General features: G+C 40.2%; 1 protein-coding gene across 3 annotated transcripts in view; it reads right to left on the reverse strand.

Annotated features, from left to right (window-relative positions):
* Positions 1 to 281: 281 nt before the first annotated feature.
* Positions 282 to 22,403, reverse strand: part of LOC121706651 (semaphorin-3F-like) — a 139,990-nt gene continuing 117,868 nt past the window's right edge. For all 3 annotated transcript variants that reach the window (XM_042088570.1, XM_042088569.1, XM_042088571.1), the window contains 5 exons: positions 17,428 to 17,469; positions 16,468 to 16,625; positions 12,906 to 12,973; positions 12,659 to 12,792; positions 282 to 2,242 (listed from right to left, as the gene is read on the reverse strand). In XM_042088570.1, the coding sequence (XP_041944504.1) occupies positions 1,772 to 2,242; positions 12,659 to 12,792; positions 12,906 to 12,973; positions 16,468 to 16,625; positions 17,428 to 17,469 (873 nt within the window). In that variant the 3' untranslated portion in view covers positions 282 to 1,771. The remainder of the gene's footprint in view (positions 2,243 to 12,658; positions 12,793 to 12,905; positions 12,974 to 16,467; positions 16,626 to 17,427; positions 17,470 to 22,403) is intronic.

Raw genomic sequence — 22,403 nt, forward strand, 5'->3', positions numbered from 1 at the left:
TCTTTTTCTCTCTCATGAGCATTTAATCTGCTGCCAGCTTGTGACTCCACATCGTGCAAAATGCTTGACTGCATTGTATTCTCCACATTTTAGTAACATTTTGGTGCACCTCATGGCATTTTCTTTCAGTGAATCTTTTGCTTTGCAATTACCTTCCTGCCCTCCTCTTGGCTGCCTTCACTCCTTCATCTTCATTAATCTTTTTGGCCTCAATAATCCAGTTACATAGTCTCTGTTTTTGGTTTTGGATTTTGTGAAATACATTTCTAAATAAATGCTACTTATATAGTCTGGTGCAACTTATATATGTTTTTTTCCTGCTCATGACGCATTTTTTGACTGATGCGACTTATACTCAGGAGCGACTTATAGTCCGGAAAATACGGTAGTCTAAATTGAGGAGTGACTAAACTAGTCCAAATTGAGGAGTGACTAAACTAGTCTAAATTGAGGAGTGACTAAACTAGGAGTGACTAAACTAGTCTAAATTGAGGAGTGACTAAACTAGTCCAAATTGAGGAGTGACTAAACTAAACTAGTCTAAATTTAGGAGGTTCTAAACTAGTCTAAATTGAGGAGTAACTTAACTAAACTAGTCTAAATTGAGGAGTGACTAAACTAGTCTAAATTGGGCCCTAATGGTTTTACAACTCACACTTTTACATAGGTTTCCAGATGAAAGTGAAGGTAACAGCCCTGTCTCTGGATAACGACATCTGATGACTACTACACATATCAATATCTTAGCATAGCAATATCTTCCTAATAAAGATGCACTTCAGAATAGGCCCAGACATCGGCAACAGTGCACAAAAGCAAAGGATGACATTAGAAAAGACAGAAGCCTTTTGGACATACCAGACCTCTGTACGAGAGGCACTAAAAGGTTTAGTGGAGAGAATCTATTGTATGGTGTTTCACATGCTGATTGGCAGATGACCACTCATGCACAGGTTTAGTGTTGGGCACGAGCGTCCTTGAGCGTCCAAATTGGTCCATATCGGTCATTTGCCCTGAAATCTTTGTGTCGAAATCTTCAATTGATCTGCATTCCATAAACAATGGATTGGATTGTGTGGTGGAGACAGCAATAGAAGCGGAAGGTATTGACTAGGTGGTGGCACAAGACGTCTGTGCTGGTGTGTGGGGTTGTACTGATAGGAGAACAATGGAAGCTAAGGAACTGAATGTCATGTCAGGCCTGGGATATGCTCTGCTTACAGGGTTCCACAGTGTGGTTTTTCAGAGCAGAGAGGGTTTAAAGTGGCGTTCCGGAGCAGTGTTCTGACATGATGTTCCGGAGCAGTGTTCCGGCGCTGTGTTCTGAGATGCTGTTCCGGAGCAGTGTTCTGACATGATGTTCTAGAGCAGTGTTCTAAGATGATGTTCCGGAGCAGTGATCTGACATGATATTCTAGAGCAGTGTTCTGACATGATGTTCCAGAGCAGTGTTCTGAGTCACCGTGCTCTCCTTCTCCTACCCATTTCTGATTCCCTTTACTTTCCCCACCTATTCACTCCACAAGACTTTATACAAAATACCATGAACATGACATTTTTTACAACAGTGATAAAAACAAGAACAATATTTGACCATATGACACTTATACACAAACAGCCTCTACTGTGGTAGAAAGAATCTCACCAAATGCTACTATATACAGCCGACAATAAATACTGAGCATGAGAGTGTTGAGTGGACTTCTATGTTGTTTGTTTGTTTGTTTGTTTAGGCTTGATGGGTAACTGGAGTCTTTCTCAGTTGAAGTTCTCATGACTCCTCTGCCTCTGCCCCTCCAGAGTTATGATGTGGGTGGTGATGGTGTGACTCCTCCCCGTGTGGGTGTGTGTGGTGGTGAGGCCCCTCCCCCCCATGATGTCGGCGACTCCTGGGTTTCCTCTGCTCTCCCAGCTCCTCCCTGGCTCCGCCCAGCTGCGGGTCTCCTAGCGACCAGTAGTCCTGGCAGTACTGGTTGATGAGGCCGATCTCGGGCTGGCTCAGGATGGTCAGCAGATCGCGGTACTGTCCTGCCAGGGGTTGCAGGGGGGGTGCAGTCTGGCCGCTCTCCACCAGAGCGGCGCTCACCGCCCCACTGCCCAGCACCACCAGCTGCAGCCGCACCAGCACGTGCTTGAAGTTGTTCTCGGTGGCGCTGCACACATAGAGTCCCGCGTCCGCCAGCTGCAGCGAGCGCAACAGCAAACCCTGATCCAGCCTCAGAACTCGCCCGTCGGACCGCACCTGGGGGGGGGGGGAAGACTGTTGTTACTATAACGAGCCTGGGCTGTCTACACTCATGGGCCTTACTACATGTCAAGACTTTTTCATAGAGAAGGTTTTCCCAAGCTTCACTGAACTGGCAAACAAATTTCAAATTCCAAGATCTAGCTTTTTCAGGTATCTTCAGATTCGTCATTTCATTCAAACGAGCACCCCATCATTTCCTCAATTACCTAAACCCTCACATATGGAGGATATATTATTGACTCCTCTGACCTTGAGGGGTCAAATTTCTATCATTTACAATTTGATTATGTCATTTAATAATGTGTCCATGGAGGGAATTAAAACAAAATGGGAAGAGGAATTAGGGACAGGCATCTCCGATGCGGTGTGGGACAGAGCTTTGGGCTGGGTGAATGGAACCTCCTCTTGTGCGCGTTTAAATTTGATTCAGTTTAAAGTTCTACACCGCATGCACTATAGTAAGGCTAAACTAGCCAAAATATACCCAAATATAGATGACATATGTGATCGCTGTGGACAGGACCAAGCGAACCTTCCTCATATGTTTTGGTCGTGTCTGAGGCTTGGGGAATTCTGGACATCAGTGTTTAGAATCCTAAATGAAGCCTTTGATTTAGATTTGCAACCTAGTCCCCTAACAGCTATATTTGGCATCAGTATGGCTATCTGACATGATGATGTTTCTAAAAATTGAAAAGATTAAATTCTTCCTCAGAGGGTCGACTAAGAAGTTTTTCAAAACTTGGGACCCCTTACTGACTTATTTTGAAAACCTCACCGTACACTCTTCTCCATAATCTGCTGCAGCAGTAAAGTACAAATTTCACACTGACAGCTTTCATTTATAGAGCCTCCTTTCCCTTTTTATTTATTTATTTATTTATTTATTTTCTTTGTTTTTTGTTTTGTTGTTTTCTTTTCTTTCCCTTTGCTCGGCAGTGGGGGGGGGGTTAAAGTGTCTTTAAAGAATTGTAATACTGCATTGTGATTTACACTGTACTCAAGACAATAAAAATACAATGTGTCTCTAGCCTGGCGGGCCATCCTATATCATTGAAATGTATAGTCTGGCATCGAACCATTCACCTCTCTTAATCCAAGGGGCGGGCAGATAATTGTCTTTCAAACTGCCTAGGCATGCAATAGGCCAGCGCTACGACCATATCCGTATCCGGTCGGCAAAACGGCAAATACATCCTTCTTCGAAAGGAATGACTTAAGTGCATTGTGTTGCTCAACTTTCAAAGAAAAGCACAAGTCCAACGTCTGCAAAGTTGACGTCAACGCCGATTCAAACAACCGCTCTTCGTTCGCCATAGCCACCTTCCTTGTTCACCGTCGCAGGACTGTCGTTATCCTTAAGACTCTCTAACAAAATAGAGTGCTGTGATTGAATAACATCCACGGTGTTAGCCAATAGAACTTCCTATGGTTTGATACTAGACGTACAGGCTGAGCAAATTAATTTGCGTCTAGATTTCTAGGCTACTGCGTCTCCCTTTGATTGGTTTGTTTACAGGCATACGTCTGACGTTGACATGTTGTCAGTTCAGTGGGATTTCCCCGCTTTTTCTCCACCTACCTACACTGCTGCCGCAGACTCTTTAAGCTTCAGACTTCAGGTAGCATTCCTCTGCTGTCCTTCGTATCCCCTCTCTCATCCTCTCAAAAATGTTGTAGATGTCTGTATTTTAACGCATCAACTTTTAGACCAGATTGTCAGACTTTTCTAATTCTAATTAAACAGGCTATATGAACACATTGACTTTTCTAATTCTAATTAAACAGGCTATATGAACGCATTGACTAATTCTAATTAAACAGGCTATATGAACGCTAGTGTTGCATGGTGTATCGATACTAAAAAGGTATCACGATGCCTTCACGCAAAAAACGATACGATTTCCGACGTTTTTAGAATCGATACTTTATTAAAATAATAACGTTCTGTGTCTGTGTGAACTGCTGCTCTCACTGCTCCTTGCACGCATCTAGGCAAGTGGGCGTGTCAAGCAGGCAGCTCTGAGTGAGTGAGTGCGCAGCAACGTCAACATAGTTCTCTAGCCGACAGTCCTCGGCCTTGTGGATAAAACAAAAGGTAATGTGAAATCTGGAACTATTTTGGATACATCGCGAATAGTGAAGGCAAGCCATCAGGTACACAGAGGCCCGTTTGTAAAATATGTTTCAAAGTCATTTAAAAGCAGTATGCTACGCATGGAACTTGGCTAAACACCTCGCAGACATATCCCCACATTTTTAAAGAGTTCAAAGAACGACAGGTTAACGAATATGCTATAGAAAACACAACTACATGGTTAGTGCCAAGTTTTTCTCTTCTGTGTTCTTCTTTGAAAGTGAAACGAGTATGGTTCTCTGGGATAAAGCGAACCTTCCTTCATCAATGAATTTTGACGAGACATAACGAGCTGTAATCATTTTGACGAGACATAACGAGCTGTAATCATAGGGTGCTAACGTGATGAAAGCGCAATGTTCACGCCAGAATAACATTACCAACACTAAAAAACAATCTATTTCATGTTCGGTCAGTACTACTGGTAATATTTGTCATGGCATGTAGACTGCAATTTGTTCAATAATTATTGCCCAGATGTAGGATAGGCCGATAGGCTACCGAAATGCGCTAATTAAAGCCCACAGCATATTACCATCATAATAGCGGCTTATTGTTACGTGGTAGCAAATCATGTTATCAAAGAAATAGACGTAATGTAATGCACACAGATATATTGCAACAGGTAATGGTGTAGGCCTATCTGACGAAGACCTGAGTGGTTGGAACGTCGTACTTGTACACTGGGCGCAAAGAATACTATCCTCACATTTTTCCCTTTGCAACTGTCAAAGAAATCCAATGAACACGGGAAGGCCTAGGGTAGCCTATACTGTACATCAGATGGCCTAAAGATTAGGCATAGCATTCAGTGATTTGCATGCAGTAATTTAAACACTGACCTTGATCTAGCCTAGTTTGGCTATTTAAAGCTACTTTATTGCCAAAACACAACACAACAAATTAACTATAACAAACAATAAAGGACTTAATCACACAAAGTAGACCTACTATTTTACTGACTATAAAAAATAATAATTATGTAGGAAGTTTAGAAGTTTAGAACCCAGAATTGACCTGCACACTACAAAAGTGCACCGAATTCAACACAAATGACACTTGGAGGAGGTATGAGTCCTTTCTTTTCCAGATATCTTAGGATTTCGCCGTAGTATCGCTTCAGTATTGAGCATCGTGATATTTATGGCAGGTATCGTATCGAAGTCATAATTTTGGTATCGTGACAACACTAATGAACGCATTGACTAATTCTACTTAAACAGGCTATATGAACGCATTGACTAATTCTAATTAAACAGGCTATATGAACGCATTGACTAATTCTAATTAAACAGGCTATATAAACGCATTGACTTTTCAATTAAACAGGCTATATGAACACATTGGCTTTTCAATTAAACAGGCTATATGAACGCATTGACTTTTCTAATTAAACAGGCTATATGAACGCATTGACTTTTCTAATTAAACAGGCTATATGAACGCATTGACTTTTCTAATTCTAATTAAACAGGCTATATGAACGCATTGGCTTTTCTAATTCTAATTAAACAGGCTATATGAACGCATTGACTTTTCTAATTAAACAGGCTATATGAACGCATTGACTTTTCTAATTAAACAGGCTATATGAACGCATTGGCTTTTCTAATTCTAATTACAGTGCATGAAAATGCACTGTACTGTTCTTCCTAGGCTTCTTATTACAGTGCATGAAAATGCACTGTACTGTTCTTCCTAGGCTTCTTCTTATTCTTCTTCTTCTAACGCGTTTAATGCAGCTTCAACCGTTTAACGTAGAAACTTCATTCAAACTATGTTACGTAGGTCTTACTTAGGACATGGGTGCTATGTATTTTTCAGCTTTGTAACTTTTATACTTTTTAAACTATTAATTAAAAACTAGTCAAAATTTCCCCATAGACTTAACATGGGCTGATGACATCACAATAGAGCCGTTAAGCAATTAGAATCCTATGGCAGGTGTTCGGGCCACCTGGATCAACTGCCAGTCTCAGGCTTTAAGCATACAAACTGGCCCTATTAAGACTACACATCCTGTTCAACTGCTTTCTCTGCCAAAAACTGTTTCAAAATAAAAGTCCTCACTACAATATTTCACTGTTAAACAATTTAACCCTTTAAACTACTGAACTTTTCAACTGTTCAGCCATTGTAACTGTTTGTCTGCTTGTCATCAACTATGACTCCTACCCACTGTAGCTAGTTAGCTAAGTTAGCTAAGTAACATGGTTAGCATAGTTAGCATGCTAGCATGTTAGCATGCTAGTTAGCATTTTTAGCAAAACTGCTAAAAATGATTAGCTAAGTTAGCTAAGTAACATGGTAAGCATAGTTAGCATGCTAGCATGTTAGCATGCTAGTTAGCATTTTTAGCAAAACTGTTAAAAATGATTAGCTAAGTCAGCTAAGTAACATGGTTAACATTGTTAGCATGTTAGTTAGCATAGTTAGCATAACTGCTAAAAATGATTAACTAAGTTAGCTAAGTAACATGGTTAGCATAGTTAGCATAGTTTACATAACTGCTAAAAATGATTAGCTAAGTTAGCTAAGTCACATGGTTAACATACTTAGCACTTTAACATTGTTAGCATGTTAGTTAGCATAGTAACTTGGTTAACATTATTACAGTGCATGAAAATGCACTGTACTGTTCTTCCTAGGCTTCTTCTTCTTCTTCTTCTTCTAACGCATTTAATGCAGCTTCAACCGTTTAACGTAGAAACTTCATTCAAACTATGTTACGTAGGTCTTACTTAGGACATGGGTGCTATGTATTTTTCAGCTTTGTAACTTTTATACTTTTTAAACTATTAATTAAAAACTGTTCAAATTTTCCCCATAGACTTAACATGGGCTGATGACATCACAATAGAGCCGTTAAGCAATTAGAATCCTATGGCAGGTGTTCGGGCCACCTGGACCAACTGCCAGGCTTAAAGCATACAAACTGGCCCTATTAAGACTACACATCCTGTTCAACTGCTTCCTCTGCCAAAAACTGTTTCAAAATAAAAGTCCTCACTACAATATTTCACTGTTAAACAATTTAACCCTTTAAACTACTGAACTTTTTAACTGTTCAGCCATTGTAACTGTTACTTGTCATCAACTATGACTCCTACCCACTGTAGCTAGTTAGCTAAGTTAGCTAAGTAACATGGTTAGCATAGTTAGCATGCTAGCATGTTAGCATGCTAGTTAGCATTTTTAGCAAAACTGCTAAAAATGATTAGCTAAGTTAGCTAAGTCACATGGTTAGCATAGTTAGCATGCTAGCATGTTAGCATGCTAGTTAGCATTTTTAGCAAAACTGCTTAAAATGATTAGCTAAGTTAGCTAAGTCACATGGTTAGCATAGTTAGCATGCTAACATGTTAGCATGCTAGTTAGCAGTTTTAGCAAAACTGCTTAAAATGATGAGCTAAGTCAGCTAAGTAACATGGTTAACATACTTAGCATTTTAACATTGTTAGCATGCTAGTTAGCATAGTAACTTGGTTAACATTATTATCTTTGTTAACATAGTTAGCATAACTGCTAGCAAACATTAGAGCCATTCCAAGTGTCAGTTATCGTCAACTATCTACCTAAATAATTTAACCATTTAAACTATCCACTTATTTAACCGTTCAATCATTCCAACTATATTAAACCTTATCTACCAAGCAAATAATTTAACTATATAAACTATCCACCTATTTAACTGCTCAGTCATTCCAACTATATTAAACCTCATCTACCTAGCAACCAATATAGTTTGTTTTTACTCTGTATGATATTTGACATCATATTGTTTGCATTTTCATGCACTGTATTTCCTTCAGGAAATGCTTTTCTAGTTATCTTTGTTAACATAGTTAGCATAACTGCTAGCAAACATTAGAGCCATTCCAAGTGTCAGTTATCGTCAACTATCTACCTAAATAATTTAACCATTTAAACTATCCACTTATTTAACTGTTTAGTCATTCCAACTATATTAAACCTCATCTACCTAGCAACCAATATAGTTTGTTTTTATTCTATATGATATTTTACATCATATTTTTGCATTTTCATGCACTATATTTCCTTCAGGAAATGCTTTTCTAGTTCTTATTCTTCTGCTAACGCATTTAATGCAGCTTCAACCGTTTAACGTAGAAACTTCATTCAAACTTTGTTACGTAGGTCTTACTTAGGATAAGAGTGCTATGTATTTTTCATCTTTGTAACTTTTATACATTTTAAACTATTAATTAGAAAACTATTCAAAATTTCCCCATTGACTTAACATTGGGCCTTTATGACATCACAGCAATTAGAATCCTATGGCAGGTGTTCAGGCCACCTGGACCAACTGCCAGTCTCAGGCTTTAAGCATACAAACTGGCCCTATTAAGACTACACATCCTGTTCAACTGCTTCCTCTGTTTCAAAATAAAAGTCCTCACTATAATATTTTACTGTTAAACAATTTAACCCTTTAAACTACTGAACTTTTTAACTGTTCAGCCATTGTAACTGTTACTTGTCATCAACTATGACTCCTACCCACTGTAGCTAGTTAGCATGGTTAGCATAGTTAACATGCTAACATGTTAGCATTTTTAGCAAAACTATTAAAAATGATTAGCTAAGTTAGCTAAGTAACGTGGTTAGCATAGTTAGCATGCTAGCGTGTTAGCATGCTAGTTAGCATTTTTAGCAAAACTGCTAAAAATGATTAGCTAAGTTAGCTAAGTAACATGGTTAACATAGTTAGCATGCTAGCATGTTAGCATGCTAATTAGCATTTTTAGCAAAACTCCTAAAAATGATTAGCTAAGTTAGCTAAGTAACATGGTTAGCATAGTTAGCATGCTAACATGTTAGCACGCTAGTTAGCATAACTGCTAAAAATGATTAGCTAGGTTAGCTAAGTAACATGGTTAGCATAGTTAGCATTCTAATTATCATTTTTAGCAAAACTACCTAAAATGAAAACATTAGCTAAGTTAACTAAGTTAAGTAACTTGGTTAACATTATTATCTTTGATAACATAGTTAGCATAACTGCTAGCAAACATTAGAGCCATTCAACCTGTCAGTTATCGTCAATTATCTACCTAAATAATTTAACCATTTAAATTATCCACCTATTTAACCGTTCAATCATTCCAACTATATTAAACCTTATCTACCAAGAAAATCATTTAACCATATAAACTATCCACTTATTTAACTGTTCAGTCATTCCAACTATTAAACCTCATCTACCTAGCAACCAATATAGTTTGTTTTTACTCTGTATGATATTTTACATAATATTTTTTGCATTTTCATGCACTGTATTTCCTTCAGGAAATGCTTTTCTAGTTACAGTGCATGAAAATGCACTGTACTGTTCTTCCTAGGCTTCTTATTACAGTGCATGAAAATGCACTGTACTGTTCTTCCTAGGCTTCTTATTACAGTGCATGAAAATGCACTGTACTGTTATTCCTAGGCATTTTATTACAGTGCATGAAAATGCACTGTACTGTTATTCCAAGGCTTTTTCTTCTTCTTCTTCTTCTTCTTCTTCTAACGCAGTTAATGCAGCTTAAACCGTTTAACGTAGAAACTTCATTCAAACTATGTTGCGTAGGTCTTACTTAGGACATGTGGGCTTTGTATTTTTCAACTTTGTAACTTTTATACTTTTTAAACTATTAATTAAAAACTAGTCAAAATTTCCCCATAGACTTAACATGGGCTGATGACATCACAATAGAGCCGTTAAGCAATTAGAATCCTATGGCAGGTGTTCGGGCCACCTGGACCAACTGCCAGTCTCAGGCTTTAAGCATACAAACTGGCCCTATTAAGACTACACATCCTGTTCAACTGCTTCCTCTGCCAAAAACTGTTTCAAAATAAAAGTCCTCACTACAATATTTCACTGTTAAACAATTTAACCCTTTAAACTACTGAACTTTTTAACTGTTCAGCCATTGTAAACTGTTACTTGTCATCAACTATGACTCCTACCCACTGTAGCTAGTTAGCTAAGTTAGCTAAGTAACATGGTTAGCATAGTTAGCATGCTAGCATGTTAGCATGCTAGTTACTATTTTTAGCAAAACTGCTAAAAATGATTAGCTAAGTTAGCTAAGTCACATGGTTAGCATAGTTAGCATGCTAGCATGTTAGCATTCTAGTTAGCTTTTTTAGCAAAACTGCTAAAAATGATTAGCTAAGTCAACTAAGTAACGTGGTTAGCATAGTTAGCATGCTAGCGTGTTAGCATGCTAGTTAGCATTTTTAGCAAAACTGCTAAAAATGATTAGCTAAGTTAGCTAATTAACATGGTTAACATAGTTAGCATGCTAGCATGTTATCATGCTAGTTAGCATAGTTTGCAAAACTGTTAAAAATGATTAGCTGAGTTAGCTAAGTAACATAGTTAGCATGCTAGCATAGTTAGCATGCTAATTAGCATTTTTAACAAAACAACTTGGTTAACATTATTAGAGTGCATGAAAATGCACTCTACTGTTCTTCCTAGGCTTCTTCTTCTTATTTTTCTTCTTCTAACGCAGTTAATGCAGCTTCAACCGTTTAACGTAGAAACTTCATTCAAACTGCGTTGCGTAGGTCTTACTTAGGACATGGGGACTTTGTAACTTTTATACTTTTTAAACTATTAATTAAAAACTACTCAAAATGTCCCCATAGACTTAACATGGGCTGATGACATCACAATGGACTAATTAACTTGATTTGCACCTGTATCATCTTCCAGCTGCTCATCTAGGCCCCATCAAAGAATCAGTTCAACTGACTGCACCTGTATCAACTGCTTTCTACTGAACTAGACCAACTCTCTGTGTTTCTCCATTCTACAAGGATATAAGACACATTTCATCCAACTTTCTATCCATTCATCCTCTTCAAACCATTCACTCATCCACCCATTAAACTATCCATCAACATTCATTAAACAATCTGCCTATCAACATCCATTCAACTTTCTGTCTATCAACATCCATTACACTATCTACATTTAACTTTTTAACTTATACTCTGTCTCAGGCTTTAAGCATACAATATGGCTCTATTAAGACTGCCGTTAAGCAATTAGAATCCTAGGCCAGGTGGCCAGGCCACCTGCACACTATCAGTTTCTCAGGCTAACCTTTTAAACTATCCACCTATTTGACTGTTCAGTCAGTCCAACTATATTAAACCTCATCTACCTAGTTCAGTCATTCCAACTATATTAAACCTCATCTACCTAGCAAATAATTTAACCTTTTACACTATCCACCTATTTAACCGTTCAGTCATTCCAACTATATTAAACCTCATCTACCGAGTTCAGTCATTCAAAGTATATTAAACCTCATCTACCTTGTAAATATTTAATAATTTAAACTATCCACCTATTTAACTGTCCAGTCATTCCAACTATATTAAACCTCATCATGTTGGTTGCCAATTAGCACATCATCTGTTTCAACAATATATTTCACACCATATGTTTTGCATTTTCATGCACTGGTAATTCCCTGGAATTGCGTTTTCTAGTTCTAATTCTAATTCTAATTCTAATTAAACAGGCTACATGAACACATTGACTTTTCTAATTAAAGAGGCTATATGAACGCATTGACTTTTCTAATTAAACAGGCTATATGAACACATTGACTTTTCTAATTCTAATTAAACAGGCTATATGAACGCATTGACTTTTCTAATTCTAATTAAACAGGCTATATGAACACATTGACTAATTCTAATTAAACAGGCTATATGAACACATTGACTTTTCTAATTCTAATTCTAATTAAACAGGCTATATGAACGCATTGACTTTTCTAATTCTAATTAAACAGTTCTTTTCTAATTCTAATTAAATGGGCTATACGATCTCCTCAACAGAAGTTCCTGTAGATGCCAATAACACATTCTACTTGTTTGACAAATAAATGAAAAGCCATTTGAAATCAATGTCTTCACTCTTGCTGTATCAAAATCTCACCTTTCCTCAGAGATGGTGTTAATGATGTGCTTAAAGTCAAATTATTTCAGTTTGTGCATGTGAACATGATATAACTATAATGCTATAGCCTAAATGGTGGATTATTAAGCTGTATGAGGTGTGTGTGTGTGTGTGTGCGTGCATGTGTACATGTATGTGTGTGCGTGTGTGTGTGTGTGTGCGTGGATGTGTGTGTAAATGTATGTGTGTGTGTGTGTGCCTGTGCCTGTGTGTGTGCGTGGGTGTGGGTGTGTGTGTGTGTGTAAATGTATGTGAGTGTGTGTGTGTGTTTTGGCCTTACCTCCTTCCTGCGGTCACTGTTACCACGGTGATGGTGCCACCTGATGGCCGCCTGTGGTGAGCGCGCCTGACACTCCAGGAAGCTGCTGCTGCCCTCCACCGCGTACTGCACTGCCTCCACAGCGTTCCTATTGGCTGCTCAGAGCAGAGGGACACAGCGCAGGCCAATCAGAGTGCTGAGCAGGCATGACATCCATCCTCTTGACTTCCCTATTGGCTCAGCCGACTGGACAAGAGGAGGGGCTTACCGTTGGAGTTGTAGCCGCGGCACTGCCGCATCGGGTTGCCGTACTTCACATCCTGCCGCCGGCTGCGTCTGCAGAGCATTCCCACAATCCCTCGTCAAAACATTAGCACAGCATTCCCACAATGTTCCCCAAATCAACATCAGCACAGCATTCCCACACATTCCCCAAATCAACATTCCAGTCAAAACATTAGCACAGCATTCCGAAACATTCCCAATGTTCCCCAGTCCAAATCAACATTTGCACAGCATTCCCACATTCCCCAGTCAGATTCAACATTTGCACAGCATTCCCACATTCCCCAGTCAGATTCAACATTAGCACAGCATTCCCACACATTCCCAATGTCCCCAATTAAAACCAACATTAGCACAGCGTTGCCACATATTCCCATATTTCGATGTTTCCATATTTCATATGTCATATTTCAATGTTTCCATATTTCATATGTCAATGTTTCCATATTTAATATTTCAATGTTTCCATATTTAGTTTTTATTCTTCAGACAAGTTGTTCTTATGAACACACTGTGTAGTCACTGAGGTTCTCTACTACCAACATTAGCAACATGTGCGGTGGAGTAACGTGTGTGTGTGTGTGTGTGTGTGTGTCTCACCTCTTGTGTGTGGTGGAGTAACGTGAGTGTGTGTGTGTGTGCGGTGGAGTAACGTGAGCGTGTGTGTGTGTGTGTGTGTGTGTGTGTGTGTGTGTGTGTGTGTGTCTCACCTCTTGTGTGCGGTGGAGTAGTGTGAGCATGTGTGTGTGTGTGTGTGTGTGTGTGTGAGCGTGTGTGTGTGTGTGTGTGTGTGTGTGTGTGTGAGCGTGTGTGTGTGTGTGTGTGTGTGTGTGTCTCACCTCTTGTGTGTGCTGGAGTAGCGTGAGCATGTGTGTGTGTGTGTGTGTGTGTGTGTGTGTGTGTGTGTGTCTCACCTCTTGTGTGTGCTGGAGTAGCGTGAGCATGTGTGTGTGTGTGTGTGTGTGTGTGTGTGTGCGTGTCTCACCTCTTGTGTGTGCTGGGGTAGCATGAGCATGTGTGTGTGTGTGTGTGTGTGTGTGTGTGTGTGTGTCTCACCTCTTGTGTGTGCTGGAGTAGCGTGAGCATGTGTGTGTGTGTGTGTGTGTGTGTGTGTGCGTGTCTCACCTCTTGTGTGTGCTGGGGTAGCATGAGCATGTGTGTGTGTGTGTGTGTGCGTGTCTCACCTCTTGTGTGTGCTGGGGTAGCGTGAGCATGTGTGTGTGTGTGTGTGTGTGTGTGTGTGTGTGTGCTGGAGTAACGTGAGTAGTGGTGTCAACAATAATCGATTCGGTGATGCATTGCAATGCGCCGCATGCACGATTCAGCATCGATGCGGCAACGTGCCATAATCAATTATGTCACTGTTTATTTTCTGGCCTTGAGTGGACAATAAAGTTGTGAAGTTTCAATTACTTCTGGGGGCATTTCCGGAGCAACGTTGTAATGACATGCGCAGCCTGTAGCTACATGCTAAGCGGCAGCACTAGCTAGCATAACAACAACACTAAAGAATCAAGATGACGGAGGGAGATGACCGCGATAGACGGGTAATTAAAAACGCACCCAAAGCTTGGAAAGCGGACATCTGGGCACATTTCGGATTCTACGAAGTTAATGGGAAACTAGACAAGACGTACGCGGTGTGTAAAACCTGCCACACTAAAATCAAGCACGTTGGCAATACAACTAACTTCACGAACCATGTCGATCGTTGGCATCCTGAGTTGGCTTCGTTACTGTGTGTGCAGTATGTGCAGGGTAGGAATTTCACGACGGCCATGGCCATCGTTGCCCCTTGAGTTGGCCGTGATGCCCCTTTGAAAATCAGAGGTTTACAGGCCACGGTGGCCTTGGTGTCCCCTTCTTTCAATATTCTGTTTTGCGTCCGACTAATAACGTTTTTTATTTAGCCTATGGCCTGTCAAAATAAGCATTCACAGCGCAAATTAATTTAGTCTTTTACGCAGTGGAGAAAGTGACAGCGCACGGCAAGAAAAAGTGCATCCAAATTCACCCATTCTTCTAACTAGCCTACTCGCGAACGAGCCTACTCATCACACAGACATCACAAGTAGCCTATCACATCACATGAAAGAGCTTTTTCTCAGCTTTTAAACAATGTTAGCCGTTAATTGCTGTGGTGAACGGTTCACGAGAAAAGTAAATAATATACTTCAATTTAATCATAAATTCTACTGAAGGTTCTGCGCCCATCTCCCTACCCATTCCTATCGGTGGGATACTTCACAAACCCTTTGTTCAACACATAACAAACCATATATCAGAATAAACAGCTGACCTTACCGAACAGAAAGGTGTAAAGCAGTCCCCTGTACAGTTAGCCGTTCTAGAGTAATCCAGTTTTGAATTTGCAGCAAATTTCGACATGCATGGACATTTGGGCTTTAAATTTTACAATGTGTTTAAATTATTAAACGTATTAAAATGCCATATCCAATACCCTGTACCATTCAATTTTATTTTATTTAATGATATTTATGTCAAAGATACAGGAGAGTGATAATACACACATAGCAGCCAATAAAATCTGTTGTTCAATATCTGACTGCTTGTATTGCCTCATGACCTCAAAATTTGCCTCGTTGTGTGCAGTAGAATGTTGATGCATCGCAATGCAATGCATCGTAGAATCAAAGTGAATCGAATCGTTACCTGGTGAATCGTAATCGAATCGAATTGTGAGGGCAGTGCCAATGCACACCCCTAAGCGTGAGCATGTGTGTGTGTGTGTGTGTGTGTGTGTCTCACCTCTTGTGTGTGCTGGAGTAGCGTGAGCATGTGTGTGTGTGTGTGTGTGTGTGTGTGTGTGTGTGTGTGTGTCTCACCTCTTGTGTGTGCTGGGGTAGCGTGAGCATGTGTGTGTGTGTGTGTGTGTGTGTGTGTGTGTGTGTGTGTGTGTGTGTGTGTGTGAGCGTGAGCATGTGTGTGTGTGTGTGTGTGTGTGTGTGTGTGTGTGAGCGTGAGCATGTGTGTGTGTGTGTGTGTGTGCGTGTCTCACCTCTTGTGTGTGCTGGAGTAGCGTGAGCATGTGTGTGTGTGTGTGTGTGTGTGTGTGTGTGTGTGTGTGTGTGTGCGTGTCTCACCTCTTGTGTGTGCTGGGGTAGCGTGAGCATGTGTGTGTGTGTGTGTGTGTGTGTGTGTGTGTGTGTGTGTGTGTGTGTGTGTGTGTGTGTGTGTGTGAGCGTGAGCATGTGTGTGTGTGTGTGTGTGTGCGTGTCTCACCTCTTGTGTGTGCTGGGGTAGCGTGAGCATGTGTGTGTGTGTGTGTGTGTGTGTGTGTGTGTGTGTGTGTGTGTGTGTGCGTGTCTCACCTCTTGTGTGTGCTGGGGTAGCATGAGCATGTGTGTGTGTGTGTGTGTGTGTGTCTCACCTCTTGTGTGTGCTGGAGTAGCGTGAGCATGTGTGTGTGTGTGTGTGTGTGTGTGTGTGTGTGTGTGTGTGTGTGCGTGTCTCACCTCTTGTGTGTGGTGGAGTAGCGTGAGCATGTGTGTGTGTGTGTGTGTGTGTGTGTGTGCGTGTCTCACCTCTTGTGTGTGGTGGAGTAGCGTGAGCATGTGCTGCCGTCCCAGGCGCAGTACGGGTCTCTGGCCAGACAGCAGTCAGCACAGGCCTCTCCGTACACATCACAGCGCTGCAGTGCCAGCTGGCTCACGCCCACCGCCGACGCCACGTACAGCTGTTGCTATGGAGACACACACACACACACACACAGGGGGTTAGAGATCACTAACATAAGCCCCACCGCCGACGCCACGTACAGCTGTTGCTATTGGAGACACACACACGTACAGCTGTTGCTATTGGAGACACACATAGGGGGTTCGAGATCACTAACACTAACACCACCAACGCCACGTACAGCTGTTGCTATTGGAGACACAGGGGGTTAGAGATCACTTACACTAGTCTAGTAGCCTGGAAAATCCAGACCCTGATAATCTAGAAAGATTAAGGGTCTGGCCAAGAACAATGTAATGGCCCAACTCGAGGGGCGGCAACAAGCATGCATTTAAAAATCTCACTGCACGCAATTGGACCATGTTTACTCTGAATGACTTGGGACTTCGACGCAATCGGATAACACTACGACCAATGTGTGCTGTCCTCCAACGTTGCAGCGCTGTCTTCATCAGTTTAGCTGGTTCCCGGAATGTTGGGGTAAAGGTAACGCGCATCATTGCTCATTGCCAGAGTGTCTCGCAGAGACAATTCCATTGTGGATCTCTGGATTTCCAGGGTACTGGTCTAGAGGAGTACGCCTGGATTCAGGGGAAAATAGGGTGGGGAATGTCTATGATTTCGAACAAAGCTTTTTTCAATAGCCAATTGCAGAGAGGGGGCAGAACTTGTGAGTATGTACTGGGTGTTTCATGAAAATGTGTCCACAATATCCAACCACAACTGCTTCCACAATATCAAATCATTCACGCCTGCGTGTGAGCAGACACAGTAATATAATATTAAGAGCTGATTGGGACTCTTACCCTTTTGGATGAGATCTTCATGGTTGTCACTGGAGATGGAACCTAGAAGAGAATTCAGCACCAACATGAGTGAGTTTGTTTTGCTGTAAACTGTAACTCGGTCAGAGGGCTGTTTTCATTAAAGGCACAGTATTCAAGATTTTCATCTTTACGAAGCCAATTTGATTGTAAGCGAACTTGTAATAGGCAAATCGTTCACCTAGCATAGCTATACAGCATAGACGTAGCGAGTCCCTACCGAGAAAGCCAGCCATTTAACTTCCAAGAGCTGTGTCACAACAAATCTTGCGAGAATCGTGAAACATTACCTTGTCAATAGAAAAAGCTCTTTGGAGATAGTTTTTGCCTTTTGTTAATCCTTCACCTCCACAACAGAAGCATTTGCATTGTGTACAGGGGGGATAAGTCACGAGAAGTTTGTTATTTACAACAGCAGAGTAACATATAAATACACCGTGACTCTAGAGGGAGCTCTACACTTGCCAAAAATACCTAAACCTGCATAGTATACCTTTAAATACCTAAACCTGCATAGTATACCTTTAATGTAATCAATGTCTTCATATGAATGGAACAGTTGAATTTATGATGAGAGATCATCAGGTGTGCCGCAGAAAATTACTCAAATGTCCAGAAAAGCTACTGCTCTCATTGATTGTGTGATTGCACTATTTGTGGTATGCAGGCATTGTACAATGGGGGCCCCATATCCAGTATTCACAGAATCATTACATATCCAGTTCATCACAACAATTAAATTAGATATAGTCACCTACAAATGAAACAGAGGGTGCTTGTTTTATTGCGCAGGTCTTGCATAGAAGCCATAATAAGGCTATATATGTGTATTATTTGAAGTTTTAGGCTATAGTATGTTTATTTTTTCTTCACACAGGATGTTAGTGTGCCGTGGGACATTTTAAGTGTCAAAAGTGTGCCGTGGCACAACAAAGGTTGAAAAACACTGGATTAGATAATACCACCCCCCCCCCCCATACACACACAAACACACCATTTATACTACGCAACAAAACCGCTCAGTTTCACCTACAAATGCCTTACCTTACTTTTTACCTTAAAACCCATATTTAATAGCTTTTAAGTACAAATTTACATAATATATAGTGGTACCGTCACTGTGCATATTTGTACATGTTGTTCATATTGTTCATATTACATAGCCATATTTATTCTGCTAAAGTAACTGCTAATAGGAACACTGCACATATTTATATTTAATTTATATCACTCTAAACTAGGGCTGTCAAAATTAATGCGTTAATCGCCGCGATTCATTTTGAAATACAGAATGTGTTAACATTCTAATTAGTTACTAGTTAATGTGTTAAAAAATATTAACACAATCAACACATTGTGTTTACCTATTTCCTTTGTGGGGGGCTGATGTCATCCCCGCTGAAAAAAACAGCCTGACCAGCTAAAGGTGGTTTGCTGGTTGACCAGCTTGTTAACCAGCTTGTTTGACCACCCTATGATGGTTGACCTGCTAGACCAGCAAAACTCTTGCAAAAACATACCTTCAGCTGTTTTTCCCAGCTTATGATGGTAATTCAGCTGGTTTTGCTTGTCGTACCACCTCAAGCTTGTCATTTTAGCTGGTGTTGCTGGTCTATAGTGCTGGTTTAACTGGCCATTCCAGCTTATGTTGGTCATTCTAGCAAACCAGCATGACCAGCTTGAGAGGCTGGTGACCAGCATGACCATCTTACACCAGCTGTATCCCACACGACAGGCTGGTCAAACCAGCATGACCAGCTTCCTCAGATGGTCATGCCAGCATATCCAGCTGGTGGCCTAACCAGCTACACCAGCAAAGACCAGCAAGAGCTGGAAGAAAACCAGCAAAGACCAGCTAAAACAAGCTACCAGCATAAGCTGGTTTCTAGCTGTTTTTTTCAGAAGATATATAACGGAAGCCGCAAAACCTAAAGCCGCGAGCCTAGCTATTTTACTGTCTGGATCGAGTTAACTGAAGATGGAGAGGAACCGTGAGAAGAGGTCCAGTTTAATAAGTTGCCTGATGTTAAAAGCACAGTGAGTGTCAAATGCTATGCTTATAACCAGGCTTGGAATTTCATAATTTTAGGGGCAGTGCACCTGGCCTTCAGTTGGGCATATTTGGTGGGGGAACAAAGGCCACACGTCAGGGTACCTAGGCCAAAGTTAATTATAGTAGGCTACATAAAAATGATAAAAGTTATATTTAGCCTATTCACAGCAGCAGACCTGCATCACGGTATGAAATAGTACAAAACCATGAAACATGACATACATAGAACTGTACATCATAGAACTGATTTTAATATTTACAGATATCTAGGCCACATTTAACTTTTATTTTCTATTTGGCCTGTTATGAAATCATGTATTGAACAATTTAAGTACAGTTCAGCTTTAAGAAACTCAAATAGTCTACATGCATGCTTAGCATTTTGTGATCATTAAGGCTACTTTGACAAACTTTTAGTCAGCTGATTTTAATATTTACAGATATCTAGGCAATATTTGTAACATTTATTTTGTATTTGGCCTGTTATGAAATCATGTATTGAACAATTTAAACACACTGTGAAACCTGGAGACATGCATTTAGACATTGCTGCAAATGTAAAACCAGATTACTCTGGAATGGCTAACTGTCAGGGTAATGCTTTACACCTTTGTGTTCGGTAAGGTCTGCTGTTTCTTCTGATATATGGTTCGTCATGTGTTGAGGGAAAAGTTTGAAAAAGTATTCCACCGAGATGAATGGGTAGGGAGATGGGTGCAGAATGTAATATGATTAAAGTTACTTTTCTCGTGAACCGTTTACTACAACAACTAGCGGCTAACATCGTTTAAAAGCTGAGGAAAAAGGTCTTTCATGTGATGTGATACATGTGATGTCTGTTGACGAGTAGGCTACTTCAGGAGTAGTTCAGCAAAGGAGGTGAATTTGGACGCACTTTCTTTCTTGCCGTGCGCTGTCACTTTTTTTCCACTGCGTAAAAGACTTTGCGCTGTGAATGCTAAGCTTAATTTGACAGGCCATAGGCTAAATAAAAATCGCTATTTGGACGCAAAGCAGAGTATCGAAAGAAGGGGGCACCAAGGCCACAGTGGTTTGTGAACCTCCGATTTTTAAAGGGGCATCACGGCCAACGCAAGGGGCAACAACGTGGCCACTAGGGGTGTGAATCTCTCATGTGAAAGACGATACGATTCACATCTAGATACATGGGCACGATTCGATACAAGAAAAGATACATGTTTATAAAAAACGATTCAGTACGATTCGATGCGATGCGATTCGATGCAGTTCAAGAATGGAAAGCATTCTGAAAGATTATTTATCATTTGCTCATTGTGCACATTAACAATTATCATGGTCATGGTTGTCAATTAGGCGAAAAAATGTGTGAATATGATTATCTAAACTGAAGTTTGTTTCATATACTGTATTGAAATGAAAAAAGAATAGTCTACATTTCAGTCAAACACAGCAGCCAAATACAACATAAAAATACATTTTTATAGACTTTACAGATATTATAGTTATATCTGATTGTTTTCATGGAGCTGTAGCCTTGTTGAGGTAAGACAATACCGAAATAAAATAAAACAGTGCTTAAGACACTCTTGGCCTTTTCTCATTTAGCCTAGCCTACCCTACAAGAATAAAAATGAACTCTCTGGGCTTATTTTGTTCCAACAGTAGACCTAAATGCAGAAACCTATAATGCCACAAGTCTGAGTGAATATGAACAAAATCATTGGCTAATAATTTGTGCATCGTTTTAGCAGCAAGGGCCAAATTATTATTTAACATTAAGGAAATTCCTTCATCAAAGGTAAGGCTACTCTACAGACTATCGTTGCTGTTTAGGAATGCTAAGTGTTTAATTTCGCGCTGGATTTCGAAAAACAAAAGCCGACCGAGTGCAAGTTGTCACATGCTTAAGTTGCAGTAGATGTATGGGTAATGAGGTCATTTGACAACTTGGGGCAATTAATGTAACCAATGTAATGTAACACTATTGTCAGTGTTGGGGGTAACGCAACTACGCAAATCAAAACAGTGTCTTAATTTGCCCTACTTCTTAGCTGCAATGTAGTCAATTGACTGCTTGACATGAAATTTTTATTTTTCTGTACAATAAACAAATACATCTGCTTTATGCCGCAGAATTACATTCATATTTGGCTGACACGCCACTTCACTCCCCATATTCCAAGATTCCAAGATAGTAGATCATAAAAAAATCGTTAAAACGAATAGCTATTTGCAATTTGACAAAACACTGGTCCTCATTTTGCGAATGCGAGGACGATATGAGCCTGTTGCATTTAGTTAGATGTCCGAGTCACGCATAATGTTTGAAAACCATTGGCACAATAATTTAACACACGACAGTTGGATAGCCTACTTCATCATGTCCACATGCCTACATTTTTGTGAGTAGCACAGAGATCGTTAAAAACTATAAAGTATGGCTCTCCGTTTGGGACATTGAAAACGTATATTTTTAATAGACTACCGTTGAAGATGCTGACTTGCAAAAGCCTCGGGATAACACGTTATCTCCACTATCATCAGTCATGCCCCTTGATCAAAGTGGGGAATGAAATAAAAGTTTGAGAACCACTGGCTTAACAAGTTACCTGCAGTCCAGAACACAGAATCTGTTGCAATATTCTGATGATCGGCGATGATATCGGCAAATGTTTGTTTTCCAAAGTAAGAATTTCACTTCACCATGCACCTTCGACAATGAATAGCTCATTACACTTGTTAATGTTAAACGTAGGCCTACCTGGTATCATTACAAACATTATTCTGTGTCCTAAAACTGGCATATTTTATGGCATTGTGTCATGCAAGTTCGTTGCAAAATCTAGAGAAATGTGTGAGGTGGTCAGCGGGGGACAATTGAGACACACATTGGATTGTGTTATTACTTGAACATTCCACACTA

This window comes from Alosa sapidissima, chromosome 4, assembly GCF_018492685.1.
Source record: "Alosa sapidissima isolate fAloSap1 chromosome 4, fAloSap1.pri, whole genome shotgun sequence".
NCBI classification, from domain to species: Eukaryota; Metazoa; Chordata; class Actinopteri; order Clupeiformes; family Clupeidae; genus Alosa; species Alosa sapidissima.